This window comes from Cyclopterus lumpus, chromosome 16, assembly GCF_009769545.1.
Source record: "Cyclopterus lumpus isolate fCycLum1 chromosome 16, fCycLum1.pri, whole genome shotgun sequence".
NCBI lineage: Eukaryota > Metazoa > Chordata > Actinopteri > Perciformes > Cyclopteridae > Cyclopterus > Cyclopterus lumpus.
The window spans coordinates 9,121,467-9,146,417 of NC_046981.1; the positions used below are offsets into that span (position 1 = coordinate 9,121,467).

A 24,951-nucleotide genomic window follows, 5' to 3' on the forward strand; every position below is an offset into this window, starting at 1 on the left:
GGTTTTGTTGCACTGTTGAAATAGTGGTGTTAACCTTTATGAGGTTACTTTTGACTTAATTAATTGTGGCCGTGGGACAGACACAGTCTCTATAGAGTTAAGGGTGGGTAACTGCTTGAATGGAAGTGCAGAGAAGGGTGTAAGACTACAACCCGCTCCATCCAAAGTGGGATGAATGAGAAGAGTTTGCATTCCAGTTGTTTAGGTCTGCTTAGCCACAGAAGAGCCAATAAAGTGCAGAATCAATAAAATAAATTAATAACAGAATTGTTCATAATTTGTAAGCTTTAGAAATATTGAAAACATGTCCACTAATTGAGGTTATTTTTAGTTTTTTTTATTTATTTCATTACAGCAGGAAGGAATATGGCGAACAGCTTCTTTTCACCTACTGGTTGTAATGTGGGGTAAGGGACTTCACCTACTAACTATTTTATAGTCACAGCAGTTACGCAAAATCTCAGTTCATTTAAAATGCAAACAGAGGCAAGCATCAAATTATGCAGCAGTGTTCAATGTGTAATCAATTACCTAAAAATGCAATCCATGGTTATAGCGACACAGGTCTTCACAGATGCATATCTTAGCCACGATATTTAACAAAACACAGAAGAATAAAAGAGTTGAAGGTAAATTTCCTTTTATTTTACATATTAAATGTTTGCATTATTTTGAGTCATGCATTACAAAATGCAAGGTGAAACAGGTGATGCCCTTGCATTAGAAAACCTTGAATGTCAAATGACATAAAATGTAAAGAATAAAAAAGTTAACAGTTCTCACGCTGTCCTTTATCAAACTGGTCAAGTATAAAAAGGGACATTTAAGAATTAAGAATATATTTGAGACAACATTAGATCTACAGAAAATGCGTTGGATTTATTGCTACCTTTCCACTCATCTTTTGTTCTTTATACACAGTTTATCACTTTGTTAAGCCAACTTCCAACATCCATCACATGCTCTTGATCATTACGCAGCAGCACATGTGGACGTGTTCTTTAGTAGGCTTCAGACTAACACATGAACACAACACATAGGGTTTATTACTGTAAGGCTCTAAAATAAATACATAAATAGCATAATTTAAAAGGCACATTATGAAACACTTTGTCAAAAGGAAAGATTCACATTCAACAATGTTTCTTCCCTTATGCTGAGTTTACTTGAGGTGCAATTTAAGGAGAAGAAAAGACAGTGCTTTTACCAGCTTCAGCTGACATTTTGTCTGACAAACTATCATGAAAATATTTTTTTTAGGAAACTAGTTGACAGTGTCTAATCTATCTCACTCCAAACAATTATTTAAAAAAAAAAGAGAACAAATGCTTACTTCTATATCAATGTTTGCATAGCTTTACCAAACAAAATGCTGGTCCAGAAATATGAAATACTGAAAACTGCATAGTGACCTAACACACTGTTTTTTTGAGGGCCATCTGAGGGCCCCACAGACTGCAGAGGCTTTTAAACGTGACCTGAAAACTCACCTTTTTAAGAAAGCTTACTGCTAATCCTTTATAGGCTCTGCTTTTAAATGTATTTTAAATTTATCTTAAAAATGTTCTTGTTTTATTTTTCTGCCCTGTAGCACTTTGAGATTGTTAAAATATAAAGTGCAATACAAATAAAATGTATTATTATTATTATTATTCGGTTTGTTTTCAAAGAGGTGGGGAAGAAACCTGATCATAAGACGTGAATGCACTTGGAAATTGGATACAAATTCCACTGCAACATATATACAAAATTCTGCAATGTTTGAGTGGGTTAACATTACAATATTTTCCTGCTGAATAAATATTAAATATTCATAAATGTTCAACAGTGGCAAAATACTGATCTCACTTGAATAAAATACACAGTAATCCCTCACGTCTCTCCAAATTGTTGCTGATTTTCTTCAGGCTCTTTGGTAGAAGGACTGCAAAGTTAAAACCTGGGTGTGACAACCATCATTCAGCCCCTAGGATATTTTCCCCCATTACTTTGTGACCTCTCTCTGCTTCCCTCCTTTACGGTAATATTCATGGTTTCACTGCATGCGATCTGTCTGGAGCTGCTGAGGTTGGTACTGGCTGAAGGCGGCAGCGGCGGCGGCAGCTCCTGGGGTGGCAGCGGTGGCGAGTGGCTGCTGGACAGTGTATCCATACCCCGCTGTAGTCATGTAGCTTGTTGGTGCTGGTGAGGCTGCGTATGGATACTGCTCATATGCAGCAGCAGCGGCAGCAGCGGTGGCAGCGGCTGCAGAGTACTGGGCATACGCTGCACCAGTATAGTCAAGGTATGGGGAAGTTGCAGCTGCAGCTGTTGCTGTAGCAGCAGAAGGTTGTACATGAGGGATCATCATGCTGGGTTGGACAAACGCCTGAGGGTAGACGTAGTGTGCTGGGACTCTGAAGGACACAAAGACACGCAGGGTAAAAGCAAAGCCACAGCCAGTCATTATTTCCTATGCTGAAACTTAATTATGGAAAACTGAAAAACAAGCGCCTCAAAAACGTCAATCCAGTCCTCAGAACACAGCAAATCCATTCATTAACAACTGAAAAAACCCTACCTAGAAATGTGAAAAAGTTAAGGAAGCAGCAAAACCACAAAGAAACACAAGCGCAAAAAAAAAAGCACCTGAATCTGAAAGACGATGAGGCATTAAAAGAAGACACAGCCCAGCTCGGCACCCAATGTTCCACTGAAAACGGTATTTGACAAAAATGCGAGTTTATCGCACAACACAACAACATATCAGGAAGAGAAGTGGACACTATTATGTCCACATATGGTCACACCAACACCACACATACAGGCATGCCCACCCACACGTGTTAATAGATCCTCCTGAAAATGGAATAAACTACAATGGAGCTACTGAGTTAATGATACAGTATGGTATCTAATTAAGTGGGTGCTTGGTTGTATTAGCTTCTGCCGAGGCCCTGTTGTGGTTATTTTGTATTTGTATTTTGTAAAGTGAAAGACTAGATGGGAGCTCTCTGTTAGAAGAGCAATATTCCGTATATAGACCAGGCAGGTTATAAATGGATGAATACAAGCCTGGGTATCTGGGTAAATATGGCCCCCACTTTAAAGTTGTGTTAAAGTCACCCTCTGTAAATATACTGAGGAGCAGGTGTGAAATGGTTATATCTGGCCATAGACAAGCTCCCCCTCCCCCTCTTACAGACATACTCCCCCACACAAACCAACTTGACTGACAAGAGAGGCTGGACGCATGCTATTTTGGCTCCCCTTGTCATCCAAAGGACAAGCTGATCTTCTCCTTCAGTAACACATGGCAGGGCACTCGTCAACTGTCATGGCCGCCTACGACGCTCTACTGTCTCAGTGACTTTCCTGAATTTACCTCTATTATCAGACTGGAGGTGTCTTGGCTAATCAAATAAGGGTGCTCTTGTTACAAAGTGGGATGCAAGCGGCCCTGTTGTAAACATGAGCTCGCTGGTTTGTGCTATAGCTGAATAATGATCACAGAAAAGGTTACAATTATTGTATTAAACGTGACAAATATAATAACAACATGTATAGTTTTCAGCTTCACAAGTCAGGAACCGACATGCTAGTTCCCTTTATTTGTGATATGACCTTATTATCAACAGTCCAAGAACTAAAAGGGGACAGCTGACTTAAGCCATCTCTATTGAAAGAGATGGGAGGAACATTTTTTGGTACTGCACGTCGCGCGCTAAATAAAGGTGCTTTGTAAATCACCAGGACACATGGGTAATCCCCAGCACATAACCAAAAGGCGTCATGGGCACATGGCTCGGCCCACCTGTTGTCCACAGCCGAGCGGCCCTGTCTGTGCAATACATTATTAACAGCGCTGCTGAGTGACTCCCATTTTCCATCTGAATTTGAGAGGCCTAGGAGATCACTGTAGCCAACAGCTGCTGCCGAAGAGACCTACTAAGATCTCTGTCTCCAACCTTTAGGGCAGTGAGCATTTTAGTTGAAACTACATAATGAATTCATAATCACGTCAAAAGTTAGTTACGATCTAAAAATAGTTGAAACAGACATTGATCCAGTTTTTAAAAAAAAAGTTTTGACCTTTTCAGTTAAGTTTAATTAAGCAATTAATATATTCTTTGGTTCTTTCCTTGTGGTGATAACACAATTTGTGTTTGGGTGTTTAATGACAACCACTGGAGTGGTGAGCGAAATACAAAAGAAAAAGTATACTCAGTAGCATGTACCTGTAGATATAAGCGACAAGTGAAAGTAATGAGTTAATAATGAAAAAAACACAGCATAATGGGTAAGGAAACAGAAAAAAACTCCCACATGCAAGCCAGTGTTTGTTTTGTTGCGGGGGATGGATTTTGAACACTGTGAATGATCAACAACCCCCCTTTGACAACAAAACACGATCAACGTAATGTTAACAAGAAACTGGGTAAATAAAATAAACCACAGGCTAAAGCACAAATCAATTATTAAAAAGGGAAAAGAAGCAACACCCAGTTGAAGATCTCCTTATCAAAACTCGCAAAGTCTGCACAAAAACCTCCTGCCCCCCCCCCCCACACACACACACCTTCCCCACTGCAAGTAGAAATGAGCACACAGTTAAGCTGAACACCACATCATACTGAAAACAAGGCACACACACCAATCTATGTACTATGGAAAACTGGGGGGGGAAAACAGAAGACTTCCATGCATCTAGTCACCATTTCAGTTCGTTTGTGTATGTCAGAGTATACAGGTAACACTTTAGCGCGCTGCCCAATGCAGACACAGCTATTCCTCAAATCATCATGTCCCTTCATCAGCTATTTTAACCGTTACCGACCCTGTCAGATCAGAGAGAGATAGACAACATGAAGTCAAGTCCTGTATTGGCTGGGGACACATGTTAACTTCCTTCACAGTCAACACCAAGCATAGGCGCACACATTCACACTCACATGTCCTCATTAAGGATTTAATAGGTGGAGGCAATGAGGAATTACATTTTTACAACAATAAAAACACTTAATATAAAATCATAAAAGAAAAAAGCAGATTTCCTCACTTTCAGACAGACATATTTTGTGAAGGAAATGTCATTTGTGCATCTTAACATACATACCCGTAAGGCCTTTGGATGAATGCTGGATGGATCTGTGGCATGCCGAACGCAAATCCTACAATGAATACAGAGTTGTTATAGTTTTGTTTGAAGAACTGACACTTTTCTATTACAATGGAGATCATTTTCACTGATACTTTAAAGATTGCCAATCATTTACAAGAGAAAATACTGTCTTTGTATGCCACCTTGATTATCTTGAAGTTGGGAAACAAAGCTGTGGTCCAGTCCCTCACCTGGCTGTATGACCCTGGGCTTGGCCCCCAGGTAGGCCAGGTTTACATTGGCTTTCCTGCCATCTATTATGGGGTTAGGGTCCTTGCAGGCTCGGTCAGCTGAGGCCCGGTCTGCCATGGTCACCTGAAGGAAACAGCACATTTCAATTGACCTCATGGATATGTCTTGGTCACAGTGATAAAGGGGACACCTACCAATTATAGATCATTTGTTTTCAAGGTCCATCTAGAGGAGGTTGGTCATATTTTACTGGGTGACTAAGGGTTCTGCGGTAAGAGCGACACATGTCCTATTTCTAAGCTGGCTGTCACACACAGGAAACACTACAATCGTTCAGACTACAGGTGCCGACACTGGATCAATTGACCGTATCCCCGACTGTGCACGTGTGCAAGCAACTTTAAAAAAAAAAAAAAAGGCAACTCAGAACCATAAACAGGTTTGTACTTACAAATCCATAACCTCTGGATTTCCCCGTCTGCCGATCGGTGATGACAACAGCCTCCTCGATGTCTCCATACACCTCGAAATATTTCCTGAGACTTGTGTCCGTTGTGTGATAAGGAAGACCTCCCACGAAGATCTTGGTGAACGTGGTGTCTTTCTGTGCCGAGTGCATCATTTGTAGCTACGAGTTAAAAGCGATTTCCTGAAAGTCGTGAGGTTCCGATAAAGTCAAAGAACAGCGTTCAGATCAGTTGAGGGAGAGAGTCTGCGGCGTGGACAGGCAGCCCCCCGGTGACGTGACTGTGGCTCTGAAGGAGCAGGACACCTGTTAGGCTGCTGCGGGAGGTTCCCCCAGATAGCCTACTTAACTCCACCCAGACCAGCACCCTGTGCTCAGGCTGCCTACCGGCGCACAGCTGCGAACACAGTGGCCAGGACACACATGTGCAAAATAAGTAAAGAAAATAAATCCACAATTGTCCTAATAAAAGTTGGGTCGCAATCAGAGGGAAACATATTAAAGCAAGCGTGAGGAAGACTAGATGGATCTGCTCTGTCAGCTATACACTTACTTTTAAACATTCATTTTTTTAAACATTCAGTGTCATCCACAGGGTGGAAACTCATGTAAGTTCCTCATCACTACCAGGCCTAAATCAGGATTTTACAAAATGGAACTCATAAAGGCTCCTGACCCCCTTTAAAACGATTCATTTGTTCCTGTGCCTTTTATATCTCAACACGAGGGCCTAAATACTGCTTCAAAACCACACACTGACAGAAATAAAATCCTGCTGTGGAATTTTGAATCCTCAAGTTTTGATCTGGTCACATGTAGAAGTCTAAAAGTACTGGAATCAGCCTTTAAATACTCATAATGTATTACTTTTTTGTAATTCCACAACATAAACCCAGAAGAAATACCAAGAACACAACCTCAGTGTCCTCAATAGTAACCAGTACAGCAGTATCTGTAGCCTACATGTTGCTATGGCTCAAGTTGTTCACCCAGCGCTGACACATGAATATTATTTTTTTGTAATGTGGCACAAGGTTTGAAAGAAATACACCAGTTGACCCCATGGGGGCACTATAATTAAGTTAACACAAATGTGACATCATGTGCACCGCTGGCCCAATTATGAGGCAACGTGGAGGGACCATGCATTTAGTCAGTGTTTGCTTGGCACTACTAATAGTAGGTAGTAGTGTCCCTTCTTATGCATGGGGCAGACTGCATTATGTATAGAGGACACCATGTTTACATGTTTGTGTTGTTAACTTGTGTTGTTAACTCAGACACAGACAGGACGATAAGTTCAAGGAGACCATAAATCAGTTGGTGACAGGAGACATTTTTGCCACACAACATGGGGACTTGAGAATCAATATTTAAGGCAGGATATGTTTGGCTAATATACAAAATAGTTGTTTTTTGAGAATGTACAATCAAATAATCCCATTGCCGTAACAGTAAAATCCATGGTAAATATTTTCTCTTTCTGTACACTTTAGATATGGACTAATTAATAAGGTCCCTTTAGGGCGTATTCTGCATTTCTTGGATACCCTGCATCCCCAGAAAGGACAGGAACTAAAAGTCATGCTGTGTTCATGCACTATCACATCACACTTTAAAGGACCTCGGAATACAACTCTAAGCATGAAACATGAGATTATAGTAGTTTTGAAAATAAAAGGCATTTGAAATGACTATGAATGAATGTTATTGCATTTAGATGAAGAGTAATTAGTTATGTGCTAAAAACAGGTTTGTAAGTGAGACAAACAAAACCACCAAAATATGCAAAACAATTAACTTGAATTAGAAAAATAAAGAGTCAACACAGTTTGCTGATTGTAAATGTTCTATTCTGGAACATTTTGTACCAAGTAAAACAGTTTGTGATACATTATAAATACAATTCTGTACATTATAATAGTGTAAATACTATGTTCAAATACATTTCTATTTACAACTCCTTGTGAGGGAGAGCAGCTTTGTTCTCTTCTTTAAAATAGGGTCCTGGTTCGTTTCAATTACAGCTCGGGTTTATAACTAGCCAGTTCCACAGTTCACCACTTCCATAAAAATAGAAGTTCATAGGACAGCTTTTCTTCATAACTAAACTACTTTTTCTCCTTCTTCTGTAACCTGATATCGTCAATCACCCATTCATCCAATCCTTCTTTTAATAAAAAGCATTATTAAGTACCTTTAACATGTAGTGTTATATATCAACTTACATATAAAATGCAGATGGTAAATCAATAAAACAGATCGTCGGTCAGTCAGCAAGACTGGGTGGCATTTTGAATGCCTCTGGGCATCATAATATACATACACAGGTTTCAGGTCCATACAGTTCGTTATGGTGTTCATTGAGCATTCTGGGCTTTATTTGCCTGCCTTTATGGAAACAGGGCTTTAAGGCATCAGTACATCCAGGCCTTGAACAACGCTCAGCTGCTGTGTTCCGATGAAAATCTCAGTCACTTGTGTTAGAACACATCTCATCAGTCCAATATGGAAGACAGTAGGCACACTCTCCGAGAATCCTTTCCAGTGCAAGCATTCAAACAGCAACAGTCTCATGCTGGATGGGGATTATTTCCCACAGTGTTACATAACTTCAACAGGATAATTTAACATGATACAACATGAAAGCAACTCAGGTTTAGCAGATGTGTCCTCTGTTCAGGGTATGTGGCATTACTCCTAGAGATATGGCACTAAGCTTTACTTGGACACATAGATATATAGTGTTTAACTCCACATAGACGCATTAGAAAAATAACATAATACTCATAACAGCAGATATGGAACCGTAGTTCTTTGGTTACCCCTGACAGATCATATTGATGTAAATATCAATGTTTATAAACAGTAGTACATTCTTAACTTTCATATCCCAGATAACTCCAACATGAGCCTCATAAGGATGCATTGTCTTACAAAAATATTATTTATAATGTTCAGAAACCAATGTAAGAAAATGTATTTGGGTAATATTTAAGTTCTCTATCAAAAATATCCCCGTATAGAAAACTCAGATATGTGCATAGTGAATTTTCAGTGAACAGTAATTAGAATATACCTTCATTAAATGCAGAGGTCAGATATGCTTTAGGAAAGCAGACACGCCCACAGAATACACAAGCATCTCCATTCCAGGGAGGGGAGCCACGCTGAAGTCCGTCTGCGGTTCACCCAGAGGCACTGGATCTGAGGAGCACCCTCGGGACCCAGCAGGTCCTTCTTTGGGTTCTATCTAATCAAAGTCTGGGGTTCTGTGTCCATGCAGGGCGGTCCTCTGGTGAGACGGGATGGCTTCACAAATACACCGTGACCTGGGGGACAGCGGAAGTACACTCTGCCCTGGACAGTCCCATTGTGCTTACCTGTGGGAAGATCAATCATTACAGATATGTATAATAATTGTAAAACCTTTAAATTCTATCACATGTTGGACCTCTCATACAACAGGGAAAAATCTGCCTGCGCGATACTGGACTTTTAAAGGTGATACCTGTGAATTGGTTGCCCACAGTCATTTGGCCCCATTATGGTCATACTACTATTGATATCTATATGTGAGAGTTAAATACGTCTGATACTATTTTGGTCCCCTATGAAAATTTGTTTTTCTATGAGGTTCCCTAAAATTTAGATATTGGAGAATGGTGACCAAGATATGTTCTAAGTGGTGCTCTCTAAGGGACACATTGTGATGACGACACCATTTATATATTATTTCAACATATGTCAAGCTACAATTGTACCATAATACATATGTATGACACGTTGGGGTCAGTTAGACCCCATTTTGAAAAGGGCTTACCCACTGCCATGTCCAGCTTCACACCAATCCAGATTCCCTTAGCAAACTCCACCCCTCCGACATAGTGGACTGTTCCTCTCCTCTTCCCCACCCACACCTGCTCGCCTGGTGCCATCCAGTCAGGAAGCTGAGCTACAGGGGTGCTCTCATCTCCACTGGAATCTCCGGAAGGCTCTGCGCTGCTGGGGTTTGGGCTGGGACAGGGGCTCCCGTGGGGCAGGTCTCCCTGGGCCGGCTCCTCAATTGGAGGTTCTCCTCCCGCTCGCAGACTCGGGGCAGAGGACGGGGCTGTAGATAAAGATGGGACTGGGGATGGTGCTGCAGTAGATGGAGCTGGTACTATGTCAGGCACAGATGCTAGGGCTCTGGCTAAAGTGCAGACTACAGGTGTGTTTGTGCAGGATACAGCTACACACACAGAGCTTGCATTATTTGTAAATGTGCATGTTGCAGTTGAATTGTCTTCAGTAACAGATGTGTCGATAATACCAGAGACATCAGAGGAGTGCTGATTGCCAGAGTCACATGTTTCTTTGTCCAAAACCTCCTTCTCCCATCCACTTGTAAAATGTGCTAAATTACTTTCTCCAATACTATCATCAGCCCCTTTAAAGTCAGTGAACTCCTGGCTGGCACTGAGAACACAGTTGTGCGGCAGAGGGCATGTTTGCTGCTTGTCTCTGTGATTAGGGATACCGACAGGCGAGAAGGCAGGGTGGATGAGCACCTCCTGAACCCCGCCCGCTGAGAGGAGAGGCAGCTGGGTGTCACTCCCTGCAGAATCACTTTTGGTTTGTGTGCAGCCTCTTCCAGCGGTGCAGCCGAGGGGCTCGTGGGGGTCTCTGGAGGTGCAGCTGAGGTGGTCCGAGCTCTCACTGGCACTGAAAGGCATGTCAGACAGTGTAGCGTTGGAGGCGCTGTGTGAAAAGTAGCCACTAGTGCAACTGCTGGCCGTGGGGCTTCGAGGCACCTCTCTCTCTCCACATCGGCTTCCCTTCAAGTCAGACCGGGAGGATAAAAGCTCCTCCTGGTTCTCAAGACTGGCGTTGTAGATCTCGAAGTTTGCAAAGTCCTCTGGGATGTAAGGCTGCAGGCACTGGTCGAGATTCCGAGTCATGTCCACATACGCCTCCTCGTCCTCAGAGTCCTGCTGATCAAAACAACAGCAGCAGGACAAAAGATAGATCCCACCAGACATAATGTCAGATATAGCCTGTATGGGGCATTAGCATACATACACACTCTTTTTAAAGTGAAAGGGGAGAAGGAAAAATTATGAAAATGTGATAATGGAACATGAACATTGTGTATGAATAATGTGGTACATTTTCCTCTATTTATGTACTTAGCTCGAAGGTGTTTGCTCCTGTAGCATTGTACTTATTTGTGGGTTTACACAGTTAACCGTGAAACATGGCAATGTGAGGCTGTACAGGACGATGTTACCACTTTTTAAACACTGCGGAAACCACTTCCACAAAATATACACCATCAACACACTGGTTTTAAGGCACTGGTGCTGTTTGGGTTTAGAGAGGAATATATCATAATGGGAGGGATGTACAAAGTATGGGCTCTCCAAAGTAACTATTATATAAATATTAAAACAATGATTATTAGGACTATACTTATCTCATATTGTACATTATTATCTTGACAACACTTTTTTAGAAATCAAATTATTAACATAATTAGGATAAAGTCCTCATTAATGAAGAAAGAAAGGCTATTATATAATCTATTTTGCACAAAACATTGGTTGAGTCTGAAATTCCATACTAATATGTTATTTAGTACGCAAAAACAGTTTGTGAGATATTTTTTTACATACTATTTGTGGTGAAGTATCACAGTGTGCAAACACTGGACAACATGCTGGCATCAATATCCCACAATGCAATGCTGAAGTGACAACAACATTCCTAATTGACAATGGCGGACAGCTCTGTAACGTCAATAACACTTCAAAGCACGTTTAAATATCAGTTCAGTATTTCACTTTGCGCTGTGACCTATAGTTTTTAGAGGGGTTTCATCATCAATACTAAACAATACTAGACTTGTTGTTAACTTTGTATTATTTACTTACTTACTATTGAAAAATGTAAACAAAGATCTTTTGTTGCTAGGGAAATCGCAATTTTTAGAAAGATATTTGAACTTAATGTAAATCCTAGCACTTCATAGTAGTCACCAGCACAGAGAATGGTTAAAAACGTGTTCATGTGTAAACGCAAAGTGTGGCAGTGTGTATGCGTCTAAGTGCGATACTTACAACAGTGTGAGCTTGTGTCACATCAGTGTGTATGATGCTTACAGTAACCCTCAGAGCAGTGTGAGCGGATGTGTGAAGCACTTACAGCAGTGTGTGGCAGTGTGTGGCAGAGCTGTCTGCTGGTGGGAGTGGTGGAGGTGGAGGTGGAGGTGGAAGGCTTGCAGTGGCCCTCGCTGCCTGCCCTGGGCCGGCGCCAGGGGCAGGGAGGGGGGAGCAGTGCAGGGCTGTCCACACATGAGCGCATGCTCTGCGGATGGGTCAGAACAACACTTCACACACACACACACACAGCATGCATGGAGCTGGGCAGGCCAGTTACACAGTTAGTGCCATGCAGTTTGATATTTCACAAAAAACAGTGCTTGAAGCGTCCTAAGTGTGAGCAACTGTACTTTTTACTGGGCCACAACTTTGTTGTGATATACTGTATATTTGCAGGCTCTTGACCCTTGTTGTTCCACACACAATTATAGCCCGTAGCAAACAGCTATGCTCTTGCTACATTTTAATATCATATAGAAGACCCTTTTTATCCAGACTGCAGCTATTTATGTTCAGCTGCAGTCATACAATATAACCATTTGCTACGAGCTCGAGACCTCTGCCTCTCAACCGCAGCGTCCCTTATATGGACTGATTTGTAAAGTACCTGCGCCTCTTTAAGTCCACTTCAAGCACGGATGAAAAACATATGTAAGGTTAGTTTAAATGTTTGAAACAGCCACAAACTACCAAAATCCAATTATCACAAACAAAATCAGATTTGAGACATAGCTTTGTCTAATATAGCATTGTGGCTCCCAGTTGAAGTCATGCTCCTGTGAGTTGGGCTCTTTCATTTCAATTCAGTGGCATACATACAGTGGATGTTTGGTTTTTGGCCAGTCAAACAAGATTAAAGCCATTTTCACGTCATCAGGCAGCTTTGAGCAATTAGTAATTGTTGTCAATACGTTTATTATGTTGTGTAAATGTAACTTGATTTGATAAGTGACATGATAAAATGACCAAAAAAATGGGGTTTGACAAAACAAAAATATCTAACAACTCATGAAATGAACATGAATACTCCCCTCTTGAAAAAGAGTGACTTCATCCTCCTTACCTCTTGTCCAAGCAGCGGTCGGGCCTCAAGGACTTTCTTCACCTTATTCTCCTCTTTAACCGGCAGCAGGGACTTGAGGAACTTAGGCGGCTGAGGGGAGAGGACTTTGAAAGGGCTGGAGTTGAAACACGTAGGGCTCTCTAGAACCAAACCTGTGGAGCAACATCCAGTGGGAACTCAGTTATATTGTAGCAACACAGAAAAATGTTGACCACAAGTCGAGAATCGATGCAGCTGCTGCACATTAGCTGTTTCTGTAGTTTACCTGGATTCTCCTTGCCCTTGATGGGTGTGGTACAAAGTGAGCCCTCTGGGGGATTCCAGTTGGTGTTGTCAACATGATCACAGTAGCCCTAGACAATAATACACAGGATCAATTGGGACGTTTTGTGAAGTAAAAAGGCGTACGAGGGCGATTGTGGGTCAGTGGTAGAGCAGGGTCGTCCTTCAATCAAAGGATCGATTTGTTCCTGTAGGCTGTGAATGTTGTATGAATGGCCAGATAGTCCTGATGGCACCTTGCTTGTTAGCCCCTCCCATCAGTGTATGAATGGGTGTGAATGGGTAAATGATGAAGTAGTGTTAAAGCGCTTTGAGTGGTCGGCAGACTAGAAAAGCGCTCTACAAGTACAGGCCATTAGCATTTACCATTTAAAAATGAATTTGCAGCTAAAAGACTTAAACGTCACGAGCAGACCTTTAGTGTAACTCCTTGTAACGCCTTCAGGGACTTTTTATTATCAAAGGAACAATTACGACAAGCAGCTTTTTGCTCCGAGAACAGCTATGTACGGTATTTTGACAAGATCAGCGCAGCCAATACTAGTTCATTGTAATTCAACATCAGATTTTTGTGATAAACATGTTGTTAAGGCACCCCTGACTTACCTTGCAGTCTTCATCCTCACAACCAGTCAGGTCTGTTTTACTACACGAAGACTGAAGAGCAAGAGACATCATGTTAACGGCATTATCAATAACAATTATTTCCATATGGTTCTGTGGGCAGTGCAGTGAGTAATGTATTCATTACATGCTGTACATTTGGTGTGCTGATACTCCTTCTTAGGTGTCGTCTGTTGGAAGTGAGCGTTTCCTTCACTGTGACAGCCTTTAGGAAAAGAAACAAGACAGGTGCATCTTTACATGTGAAACCAATCAGATTGTTTGTGTTTCAGTAAGTCGGTGTGCTACTGTGTAAAATACCTGTCGTAGCCTCTCCAGACTAAGGATGTTCTCCACTTCCAGAACTCCCCGTGTATACTTCTCTATGTAGGTTTCTCCATCCTGAGTCTCCTCGCTGTCTGCCCGAGCAGCCATGAGGGCCAAGGTTTCCCTTTCCTCTGGCTCCTCTGAGGCCTGGGAAGGAAAAAGAAGAAATGTACAAAGGGCTGTAGACAATAAACACCAAACTGGTTATTTGTCACATGTTCTGAAAGCAGCAATTGTTAGATACAGAGGTAATATGAACAAGTTGTACCTTTGGTATGTTGGAAACAATCTCATAAGTCACACTGCAGGAATAAAGCGGGTTCTTTAAGGACATTCTTCTCTTGAGACTCTGAGTGAAACTCTGTTGGAAACAAAACTGTGTTGATCATCAAAACACAATCTATTGCTGCAAACAACCATAACCATGGACTATCCCCTTCTGATTAAATCTGAGCCCTCCTCTATTGACCTGTTTGTTGTAGATGTTGACAGCGATCCTCTTGCGGAGCACCAGGTCCATGGAGGCAGGGTGGCTGAGCTGCACAGTGCCTTTGATGATCAGATAAATGCGTTCGTTAGGAGACGTGATGCGGTTGAGGTGCACAGAATCGTGGATGGATGAGTCCCAGGAACACACTGCCGACACCTGGTGAATTTGGAAGAGTTATATTACTGTAGCTCCACATGTGTGGACAGAGAGGGAATCTGTGCCAGTTGGATGGGACTGAATATACAAAAACATGAATTACAGTCTTTGTATCCAATACAGCAGTTGGCTAATGAGTAGTAAACATGCTATGTCATGACACTTAAGCACAGTAAAGAAAGGGAAACGGAAATGTATTTGTACAGAAATGCACAACACACAACTAGTAGAAGCAACGAACAGCCCAATACTTTATTGCTACTTAACACAGTGTCACTCAGCTTTACAAGCAAAAGATGACACTGTGGTTCTGCATTTGTAATTGTGTATGTTTCTCAGAGTTCCCTTTTTGGCCACAGAAGGGCAGTAAAATCAAACGCTCTGCTTACCTCCTCATCACTGTGCCTGATGATGGGCAGATAGAAGAACTGGCTCCCATGCTCTTTGGGCAGTATAGAGTTGAGGCCCGCAGCATGAGGGCCGGTCAGCTGCTCATTTACTGTCAGATTATCCGCTGGTGACATGAAAGACAGTCAGTTTTTGTTTAGGCCTGAAAGGAGACCATGAAATATTAGTTGATATAAAGGATGTGTCTGCTTTACCATTTAAATCTAGGAAGAGTACAGGGACATGAGCTTCCACTCCTGCAGGTGGGTTCCTATAAAGGGGTTGAATATGATTAACCGTGAAAGAAGGGCTGTAAATGAAGTGAGCCTGACACGTGCATGGGCGTGTGTTGGTGTTTTACCAGTCTGCAGGAGCTCCAGGGATGCCACTGCCAGGTGCAGGTACCAGCACTGCGTTTCTTTCTTCAGTCAGACCCACCCACTGCTCCACTAGTCGAGCCTCACGCTCAATATCCTCCTCTGACTTCTCTAATTACAGAAATGAGGAGAAAGGTTTCATCACAACACATGGAAAAAAACAACACACAGCAGTCATGCTTCAGCAAGTGGTAGCTGTAACACAGGGCCTCGGACTCACCTTGTTTGTTGATGATTTTCTTGATTTGTTCATCAAGGTACTCCCGACGTTTGATCAGTGCCTCAGACCAGCGCTCTCGAATACAGTTGAGATCTTCCTCCTGAATACAGGCAAAGACTAAAGTCAGAGCCAGCTGGCTCGGTAAGGCAAGAGATGTGCTCCAGGGCCCAGTGTTGTATTAACCGGGCAAGGTGAGGGTGCCAGGGGCTGATCTGTCTGAGGTAGTACCATAACTGCTCCTCTAGCCAAGCCAAATGAAAGCTAATTTAAGCTAATTTAAGTTCCAAAGTCCCAAGGTGCATTCCTTTTGTGAAAAACGTTCACGGTCAAACTATCTAAATACACACACACATAACACCTCATTTAAACCCCTTTGCAACTCACACACATGCATGCACACATCAAAATGTCCTCACGTGCAGACACAGCCACCCAAAATCCTACCTGGAAGTACAGCGGATCACTCTGTGAGGGAACCACAATGTCCACAGTAACCAACAGGACCTCAAAGCCAACCTTATTACGCTTGTTCCTAAAGTCAGCACACTTTCACCATGCAAAGTACTGTAAACCATGCAGTCATGCAATGCCCATGTAATTTGGTGAGGCTTATTATTCCTGCAGCTGTTCAGTTGTGAGAGGCAAACAGCAGCATTAGTTTGCAGCAACCTGAGGGGGAAGGCAAGAGAGAGAGAGCGGGACAGGTTCCCTGGGAGCTCAGATATGGGTGGAACTGTGTTTTGCAAAGAGGGCTGCCAAAGAATGGTTGGTTGGTGTGATTGATAATTACAGCATCAAAAAATCGCCTGCATGTGCAGCTGCTTTTTAATAAAAGCACTAATTTAGTGGGCACAACCCTCTGCCTCCTGCCTCACATGCCCTCAGCAACAGGCCTAGTCGCAAACACATGATGAATTCTGTTTCCTTCATGCTGCAGAGTGAGCTAAGGGGAAGCAGCAGCAGGATGAGACTGAAAAGGTACCTGATAACTATCCATATCGTCTTCCTCCTCTCTCTGGCAGGGGAGAATACACTCGGTCAAATGTGGGGAACCAGAAAAAGGCCCCGTCATGACAGCTCATTGCTTACCATGCACTGCTCATGTTACTTTCTACAATTTCAGTGATGTGAAAGAACAATTTACCTCCATGTTTGTATGCTTTAGAAAGCTATTACAAACCCTAGAATTTACTCTCTTAATGATTCGGATGGTGGCAAATTAAAAAAGGAATTCATCAAATTGTCGCTTCCTTTCTACATCAGGGCACATCAGTGCATGTTAACAGAACAAACAGGGCACTAATGAGTTTGTGCATTCCTTGGCCTTCTTTGGACTTACTGCCAGCAACCCAGATGAACCACTGATGGCACGAAACCAGAGATGGACTAATTTGGCTGAATCAGCATAATATTGTATATCACTGGCATGGCATAAGTATACAGTTCCCAAAACGCATAACATTACATACAAATCATCATCCTGTTATCTTTAATACAATAGGGTTATAGTCTAAGTTGCATGTGAGTATATGAGAAAACGTGTATGTGTGTTTTACACACCTGGTAGCTGTCAAGGGGTCTCTGTAGTTTGGTGGAGCGAGCAGACACACAGCCGATAGAGACAGACATCAAAGCCTCCACCAGCAGAGGCAGAGTGCCAGAGTTCTGGACCGGCTTCACACAAACCTGCAGCCTCCTGGAGTGACCCTGCGTGTACAAATCCCCCATAATTCAACATCAGAATACTGCTGCCAGCGCCGCACTCTCAAAGTACAACATGTACACAAATGTTTATAATGACATAATTAACCATGATCCTTTTGAAGCTACAGTTGGTAACTTTATTGAAAGTGACTTTTTCTCACATGTGTCACTATATCCCGACAGTACTACATGAGACAGATAATCTGTGAAAATATCATCCTCTGCCTCCTTATCGTGGCAGTCTCCAACGCAGCTGTCAATCACTGCTTGTGAATTCCGATCAAACTGTCAAACTTTCATGATATAAATGAGTACTTGTGTATGATAGTTATCAACTCTGGCTTTAAGTGTGTGTTTGATGTAGGGCAGCCTGTCTGAAAGGAAAACTGGCTCATATTTTTCCTCTGACCTGCCGGAGTTGGAAGACGCCTCCTGTGCTGATGTCTTTCCCAGGCTGCAGCTCCACAGCTGAGTACTCTCCCTGCTCATTCAGCTCCTGGATGGAGATCACCAGCTCAATCCTGCGAGACACCTCACTCCACCTAGAACGAGCAATAGCCAAGATTAGGTGTGAAATGTTAGCGTGTGTGTACAAAAGTCTGAGTGTGACATGTGATCCATGTACCTGTCGCGGAGCGTCTGGGTCTTGGCCTCCAGTGCGTCTAACTCCCAGAGTGACCGCCCGTTACCGGCACAGCGGTGACCCCACACTTCTATGGCCAATGCTCCATCTGATATAAACTCCAAAAACTCATCCGTCACATGCACAATGTAGTCCTGCACAAAGACGAGAGGTTTGTACTGGAGTTAATTTGAATTAGAATTTAATTTCTAATGCGTCAGGGTAAGCGATCCTTTTCATGTACCTTGCAGTGATCAAACTGGACAGTAAACTGACCATCTGGGCTTCGAGTGGACGGTATGTCTGGGCTGACCATGGGAGGAGCCACAGTGGGCTCACCGTGCTCCCAGAAGGTGTAATGACAGAAGACAAAGTTGGACAGGTTGTGTGGCAGACCTGTGGCCTCCCTGATCCGCACCTGCAGCAAAGAAACAAGTTTGTCTGACAGTTAAATGCCTGAGCAAACAAAAATAAGTTAAACAATCCCCAAGGAATTTAAAAACTCCTATCTTTGTTAAAATCCAGTGACTTTAACATTTACCCTGCAGGTCAGCCTCTTGGCTATGTGGACGATCTCCCCGTTGGTGTCCATCACCTCATAGCAGCTACTCTCACTGGAGTTCTCTGACGAGTCGTCTCCCCCAGACAGGCGCTCTGGTACGACTCCACTGACTCGCATCAGCTCAATGTGCAACCTCCCTGCCACCTGTACACACAGAGCAAGGAGACTCATATACCCTATTAAAAATACCCAATAGTAGGGTGGGTCGATATGGAAAAAATTAAAATAACACAATATTTTGTAGCTCTACCTAAATGTCTACATTTTAAATGTATGTGCATCATCCTTTCATTTGGACCTGCAACATGATTTATTTATCTGTGCATTAATCCATTTATGTTTCCTTACCTCTCCTTGTTGGCTGATGATGGGGACTGCATATTGCAGTTTCACATCATGGAAAAGACACTCCAGAAAAATGTTGGCCACTCCTATCAGGTTATGGTTCTCTTGCGCCTCATAGAATGGATCACAGTGCTTACTGTTGGCTTTGTTATACTGAAAAATACAGAAAAACACCTGAATAATCCAGTTCATTTTTTACTTTTATACTTATCTCTTCCTGTTTTCTGATCTTCTGTTTCTTACCATCTCCTCTGTGCCTTCCTTCCAGTCCCTGTAGTGGTCTCTCATATCCACCAGTTTATTTTCTAGCCTCTCAATGGTCCACACCTGGGTCCCCTTCCCTTTTCTCCGCACCTGAATTGCCGGCTCGCTCACTATTGCTCCACGCTATATGAAAACAGGTCAACAGATTAAAACACTTAGTTTCTGTACCAAAGTGAGGTGGTGTGTGATTGCAGAGGATTCAGAGGTCTGACCTTGCGGTTGGCGCTGAGGTTGGCCGCAGGAATCTGAAGGGTGACCTGATAGTCAGTCAGTTTGTTCATCTCCTCTGCCAAAAAGTTGGCTTCTCGCACCAAGGTGTTGGCTTTCACGACCTGCTCTCTGAGTCGAGAAAGACTCTGTCGAAAAAGCTCATCCCTGACACACACACACACACACACACACACAGACAGACAGCAGAACACAGAGATCATTCATTCATTCATTAAGATGACTGTTATGTACACTGAGTGTGGACTTAGTAGGCACAGCATCCTTATTTACAGGATCAGCTAGTGTAAAGAGAGTTGAGAAGTTATATTGACAGAACTACGACTATGTCTCAAGACACCTTCTCAAAGTAGTATACATCCGAGAAACAGTCATGTTGTTGTTTACATCCATGTCTGTCCAAAATGTCATCACTTCATCATTTGATCGAGTTTAAGTTGTGTGAGGTCGTAGTGACCTTTGACCATCGAATTCTAATCAGTTCAAGTGGCAAAATGGACGTTTGGGCCAAATCTTGAAGAAATTCCTTCAAGAGACGAGAACGGACCGTAGGTACGTACCGACAACCTGAAAACCAAATGCCTCAACGGTGAGGATAATGTCTCAAGCTAACTGACTATACACCAAACAAATATCAGCTGTCTGCTCAGGGCCTAGAACACCATCGACAACATGCTGGTATGCTGTCAATGTGTCAGAAAGGTTTTGGTGTCGTTGTAATGTTGTGAACCAAATTCAAGTCCTCTGGGACAACATTTTTCAAATGATACTTTTAGCAGGGATGACTAAATGTAATGATCATTACAAGAAGATGACAAGTAACTATGTTTCCTTTGAGATGCCTCACTGATAAAGCTGAAGCAACTGACTGACTCAGACAACATTGTAAAAAATCTGAATAATAACAATATACTGATACATATTCATATAACTAGTTGTATCTAATACGGTGAATACCGTGAACATATCATGCAAAACAAGGAACATGACTGCATATCTCAGCCTCCCTGCCATGTACAGACTAGATCTCACTCACCGCTCCTCCGTCCACAGTCGCAGTTTGCTGTGTGGTGTGTGCATCGGGAAGGCGAGGCGCTCGCTGCTGCTGCGGTGGTGTTGCGGCATTTTCTCAGGAGTGAGCTGTTGCCGTAGCGACTCCAGCTCTCGTTCATACATCACTCTCTGCTCCTCCAGAGCCGTACGCTTCTCCTCCAGGTACTGCTTCTCCAGCACCTGGACCACATTCTGCATGGGGTCTAACACATGAGACACAACACCTTTCACCATCCAACACACAAGTCCAGATTATAACTAACAGGATCAGCTCTGATCAAAGCCTCTTCAGTAAAGGAAGAGGACAACAAACAACCACCACAGCTGGAATAAAGTTATTACATTATTATGATATTGTTTTAATAATCTTTTTCCACAAGAACCTAAGGTCTTCAAACTAAATTTGTATTGTGATGTGTGTTGTCATCTATTTAAAAAATATCAGCACTGAAATAATCGTTTAAACAATCATTTAGTCAATAAATTGGCAAAAAGAGATGTTAGATGTTTCCATTATTTTGATTCTTCATTTTAGTCTTTTATCAAGCACAAATGCCAAGTATTTGGTGACTCTGTTCTCTGGATTGTAAAGGTTTGCTGTTTTTTCTGTCATATCATTGTCGATCAAGCAATTTTGAAGATCAAAGAAATTCTGATGTCCAATTTTCACAATTATCTGACATTTTAAGACTAATTTGCTTATACATTTTTATGTGATCAAAAAACAAATCAAAAGATTAACTGTTAATGTTTATAACCATTATATGACCATTATTTTGAGGCCGGTCCAGCCAGGTTGCAACAATCAGCTGACAAATTGACCAGCTGATTGTTGTATTTAACATTCAATTAAAAATAAGGAGATAAACAGAGCAGAGTGAGGGCCTTTCTAAAGGATGTTATTTGGTCAGAGCATTGCAACAAGCTGAAGGTGCAGAAACCCAATTGGAATACATACTGTACACAGCTGTGACAGATCACGCAGAATGCAAGAAACAGATGATCCTAATCATACCATTGTTCCCCAGAGTCTTCATTATGACCTCCATCTGAGCAAACTCATAGCTGTAGTCCTGCTCAGAAGACGCCTCGCTGGCGGTCTCCACATCGGCCTCAACAAAGCTCTCTCTGGGGGAAGCTCTGTCCAGCTCCTTTAAACGGTCCCGCCGCTTTCGTGCTGGCAGGTTAATCCTGCAGAGCAACAGGACTTCCAGTCAGGGACGTTTTCATTTCGTGACTCTTCATACATATACATGTGGCCATGACACGTTTTATACCTGAAGAAGTGATTGTTGCCCCATAAGATGCGATCTCCATGCCACAGGTGCACCAAAGACTCAATCATTGATCCGTTCACACAGGTCCTGTAGAAAACAAGAGTAATTCAATTCTGATAATTCAGATGTCAGATGGCATTATACACCTAATCTTTAAACAGGGAAAACTAATTGAGAAGGAACGATCCTTTTGTAGTGGGCGGGAGACATGGCTCTGATATAAAAGCGAGGAGCTCAGATCATGGATTCCTGTACAGTGAGGTCATGTGAAACACTGAGGTCCAGTCATCCATGAAGAAGAGCGACAACAGAGGGACACACAGAGATAGATAGAGAGTGTTTGAGCTGTACAGCAGCTCACCTGGCATTCCCTATGGGCATCAGGGTGACATCACCATCTGGGCAGAGCTCCAGGACGCAGTGCTCCGGCTGGATCCCGATCCCACAGAGCTGGATGTCCTGAGACGTGTCTGCGCCCACACGCGTGTGCTCCTACACACAGGTGGAGGAGAGATTGAGTAAACTATAATGACAGATCTGAAAAATAATTACACCAAAACATCTTGTTCCAACTCTCAGATCATAACCTACAAAATGTTGTTTACAGAACCAATTCGCTCAAGAGTTTTGTCATCTGTAGAAAAATAAAAGAAAGAATGCAAAATCCAGCCGTAGGGAAAGGACTTGTCTCTCTCATTGCACAGTGGATGTTGTTAAACAAACATCTCAGTTTCTAGAGGATGTCCTACCCCGCCGCACACTAACCCTTTTCACATTCCCATAGTCATTCCACACTTATATGCCAGGCTAGCCTGCAGAACAGGACAAAGGCCTGTTGTTCTGTCCGCTGCACAGGCTGCTTTCTCACATGCCTCTGCTCTTACAGGTCCAAGTAGCTGCTTGGTTGTTCCACTTCGGTGCTTTGCAAAGTCCAGACATGCTGTTACTGGACTCATCTCTGCTCTCACGCCGTCATCGGGGATCACTGCGCTACATGTGTCTCAGTCTACGGTAAATATTACCACGGCAATGGGTCGGTAGTGTTAACTATATGCTGTAACATCAGGGAGTAAAAGTAAGTGAGTAACCGGCTTTTTGGCAGCGACTAATCCCGAAAATGAGAACCTTTTGGCCCATGTACAAACATCAGCCATTACGAGGTGTTTTTAATCTGTAACCTTTTCAGCCACTATAAACAGAAAACCTTCAACGTTTGCCATGAACCACTTTGCGATATGTCACAAAGTTCTTCCAAACCCCTCATGGCCTTCACCCATACAATCGTCTACACATATACGCAGTAGTGGTGCCATTAAAACAGGTCTGCATCTTTGGGTTGACTATGTATCTTCTTTTAGAGCTCCTTAGTTTGAAACAAAAGAGGAACAGATCCAGGTTCAGACATTAATAAAACCACTTAAATTAAAAGACTGGTAAGTATACACTGGAAAATTCCTCACAAATGCATTTAACGGTTTATGCTATTTTTCCAGTGCGGTCATCTGGGACCAATAAGTATAAATACATAAATGCTAATGATAAACTTAAAAAGGCCGCAGGGTGACGATGGTAGCGAGTGCCGTGCAGTATTAACTAGTAGTTATCTTGCCAGTATTGCATCATCATAATGTAAAAACTGTATTACCTTCAGATAGTAGACCAGTAGCTCATTTAGGGCAGGATCAGCATTGAGATTGACCAGGAAACACTTGTCTTCACCCACTTTAATCCCTGATGTTTCCAGAGAGATGCCCATGCTCTCCAGCTGCTTCTGGCGTTCCTGTAAATATGGATAATAACAGTGTTACTGTACGTATAAATAGGAATTAGAACTGAGGCTCTGGAGTCTGTTTATGGCGGTTGTGCATACAGTGGCAATCTCCTCTGTCTTTCTGAGTTTATCCTCCCAGGTGACAGTCATCTCCTGAATGAGTTTCTCAGACTCGTGCAGTTTCTCCTTTAGCTCAGGAGCCTTCAATGACTGATGGGAAATATGGAAAAAAGAAAAAATGATCGTGAAATGTATGACAAGTCTGGCATGAATTAATCCCTATAAATTGTGAGTCTCTTCGGTCTCCTACCTCGGCTTGAGAGAGTTGAACTTTGAGCTTCACCACCTCTTCCCTGAGCTCTCTTATGATCCGAGCGTTGGGATCTTCGTTCACCACGGCGTGGTTGACGATCCTCTTGGCTCGGTCTGCATAGCGCAGCGTGGAAAGAGTCTCCTCGTAGTTGTCAGCTGCGGGACTCACCGTGGCTATCATGGCTGTCTTGCTGTTGCCGCCGAGGTTGTCCTGAAGACAAGAACACATGTTGCAAGGAAGAAACGCTGATACGTGTTTCTTTCAGTCATTTACTAAATGTTGAGGTTTTAATTTTTTCCCCACATTATATTTGTATTTATAAATGTTACTCCACTACATCTGAAGCTACAAGTTATTTTGGTTGTTAATAATTTACATTTAAATCATATGAACATTTTGTAAAATATGCTTATTGGGTAATTGTTGTTCTTAATTGAGTCTTAACATTTTTGATACTTAAAGTACATTCTGCTGATAATACTTTTTGTATTATTTTAAATGCAGGACATTTACTTGTAATTAAGTATTTTCTTATTTTCTAGTGTAGTATCATCAGCACATCTAGAACTAGCACATAACATTATAACAACCAGTTTTAAATATGTGTAATTTGTGGGTCAAACCTTCAGCAGCCAGGTGAGGACTGAGTCTCTGTATGGCACAAACTTGACCTTCCCCTTTGCTGCAGACTGATCCGCCAGAGCAGAAATCACACAGCCTAACGTAGTGAGAGACCTACAACCACACAAAAACAAATCAGCTTTTAACCTGTCAAATGATGAATTCATATTTGTGCCTGCCTTTCATATGGAAGAAATGTACGTACCTGTTAATATTGCTGCCCTCTTTGAGTCTCTCTCCAGCAGCTCCAGTCTTAGACACTCGCTCGCTTCCTGCCAGGTCAACCAGACTCATCTTGCTCACCTTCTCCCCTGAATTCTGTTTACCATCACAGCACAAACAAATACC

General features: G+C 42.4%; 2 protein-coding genes across 4 annotated transcripts in view; both read right to left on the reverse strand.

Annotated features, from left to right (window-relative positions):
• Nucleotides 1–2,035: 2,035 nt before the first annotated feature.
• On the reverse strand, nucleotides 2,036–13,167 carry rbm24b (RNA binding motif protein 24b). 2 transcript variants are annotated; one of them, XM_034554186.1, is made up of 6 exons: nucleotides 13,149–13,167; nucleotides 10,749–10,759; nucleotides 5,784–5,960; nucleotides 5,332–5,455; nucleotides 5,096–5,150; nucleotides 2,036–2,396 (listed from the first exon to the last, which is right to left on the reverse strand). In XM_034554186.1, exons 1-6 carry the CDS (start codon nucleotides 13,165–13,167, stop codon nucleotides 2,036–2,038), a joined length of 747 nt encoding a protein of 248 aa, XP_034410077.1. The 2 variants fall into 2 exon arrangements, with proteins under 2 accessions (XP_034410077.1, XP_034410076.1); XM_034554185.1 differs by lacking the exons at nucleotides 10,749–10,759; nucleotides 13,149–13,167 and having other exon boundaries at nucleotides 5,332–5,496; nucleotides 5,756–5,951.
• The window catches only part of kif13a (kinesin family member 13A), a 35,734-nt gene continuing 18,463 nt past the window's right edge, over nucleotides 7,681–24,951 (reverse strand). The window contains exons 9-40 of one of the 2 annotated variants that reach the window (XM_034554184.1): nucleotides 24,809–24,921; nucleotides 24,606–24,717; nucleotides 23,980–24,192; nucleotides 23,769–23,879; nucleotides 23,544–23,678; nucleotides 22,260–22,390; nucleotides 21,899–21,985; nucleotides 21,637–21,812; nucleotides 20,605–20,824; nucleotides 19,553–19,715; nucleotides 19,320–19,463; nucleotides 19,080–19,229; nucleotides 18,711–18,875; nucleotides 18,414–18,587; nucleotides 18,173–18,324; nucleotides 17,957–18,089; nucleotides 17,404–17,550; nucleotides 16,826–16,858; nucleotides 15,844–15,943; nucleotides 15,608–15,734; nucleotides 15,462–15,517; nucleotides 15,249–15,373; nucleotides 14,683–14,859; nucleotides 14,482–14,574; nucleotides 14,208–14,360; nucleotides 14,035–14,112; nucleotides 13,890–13,940; nucleotides 13,267–13,354; nucleotides 13,002–13,153; nucleotides 11,982–12,143; nucleotides 9,622–10,768; nucleotides 7,681–9,181 (exon numbers count right to left, since the gene is read on the reverse strand). In XM_034554184.1, the coding sequence (XP_034410075.1) occupies nucleotides 9,048–9,181; nucleotides 9,622–10,768; nucleotides 11,982–12,143; nucleotides 13,002–13,153; nucleotides 13,267–13,354; nucleotides 13,890–13,940; nucleotides 14,035–14,112; nucleotides 14,208–14,360; nucleotides 14,482–14,574; nucleotides 14,683–14,859; nucleotides 15,249–15,373; nucleotides 15,462–15,517; nucleotides 15,608–15,734; nucleotides 15,844–15,943; nucleotides 16,826–16,858; nucleotides 17,404–17,550; nucleotides 17,957–18,089; nucleotides 18,173–18,324; nucleotides 18,414–18,587; nucleotides 18,711–18,875; nucleotides 19,080–19,229; nucleotides 19,320–19,463; nucleotides 19,553–19,715; nucleotides 20,605–20,824; nucleotides 21,637–21,812; nucleotides 21,899–21,985; nucleotides 22,260–22,390; nucleotides 23,544–23,678; nucleotides 23,769–23,879; nucleotides 23,980–24,192; nucleotides 24,606–24,717; nucleotides 24,809–24,921 (5,202 nt within the window). In that variant the 3' untranslated portion in view covers nucleotides 7,681–9,047. Of the gene's footprint in view, nucleotides 9,182–9,621; nucleotides 10,772–11,981; nucleotides 12,144–13,001; nucleotides 13,154–13,266; nucleotides 13,355–13,889; nucleotides 13,941–14,034; nucleotides 14,113–14,207; nucleotides 14,361–14,481; nucleotides 14,575–14,682; nucleotides 14,860–15,248; nucleotides 15,374–15,461; nucleotides 15,518–15,607; nucleotides 15,735–15,843; nucleotides 15,944–16,825; nucleotides 16,859–17,403; nucleotides 17,551–17,956; nucleotides 18,090–18,172; nucleotides 18,325–18,413; nucleotides 18,588–18,710; nucleotides 18,876–19,079; nucleotides 19,230–19,319; nucleotides 19,464–19,552; nucleotides 19,716–20,604; nucleotides 20,825–21,636; nucleotides 21,813–21,898; nucleotides 21,986–22,259; nucleotides 22,391–23,543; nucleotides 23,679–23,768; nucleotides 23,880–23,979; nucleotides 24,193–24,605; nucleotides 24,718–24,808; nucleotides 24,922–24,951 lie in introns of both variants that reach the window. The other variant, XM_034554183.1, reaches the window with a different exon arrangement.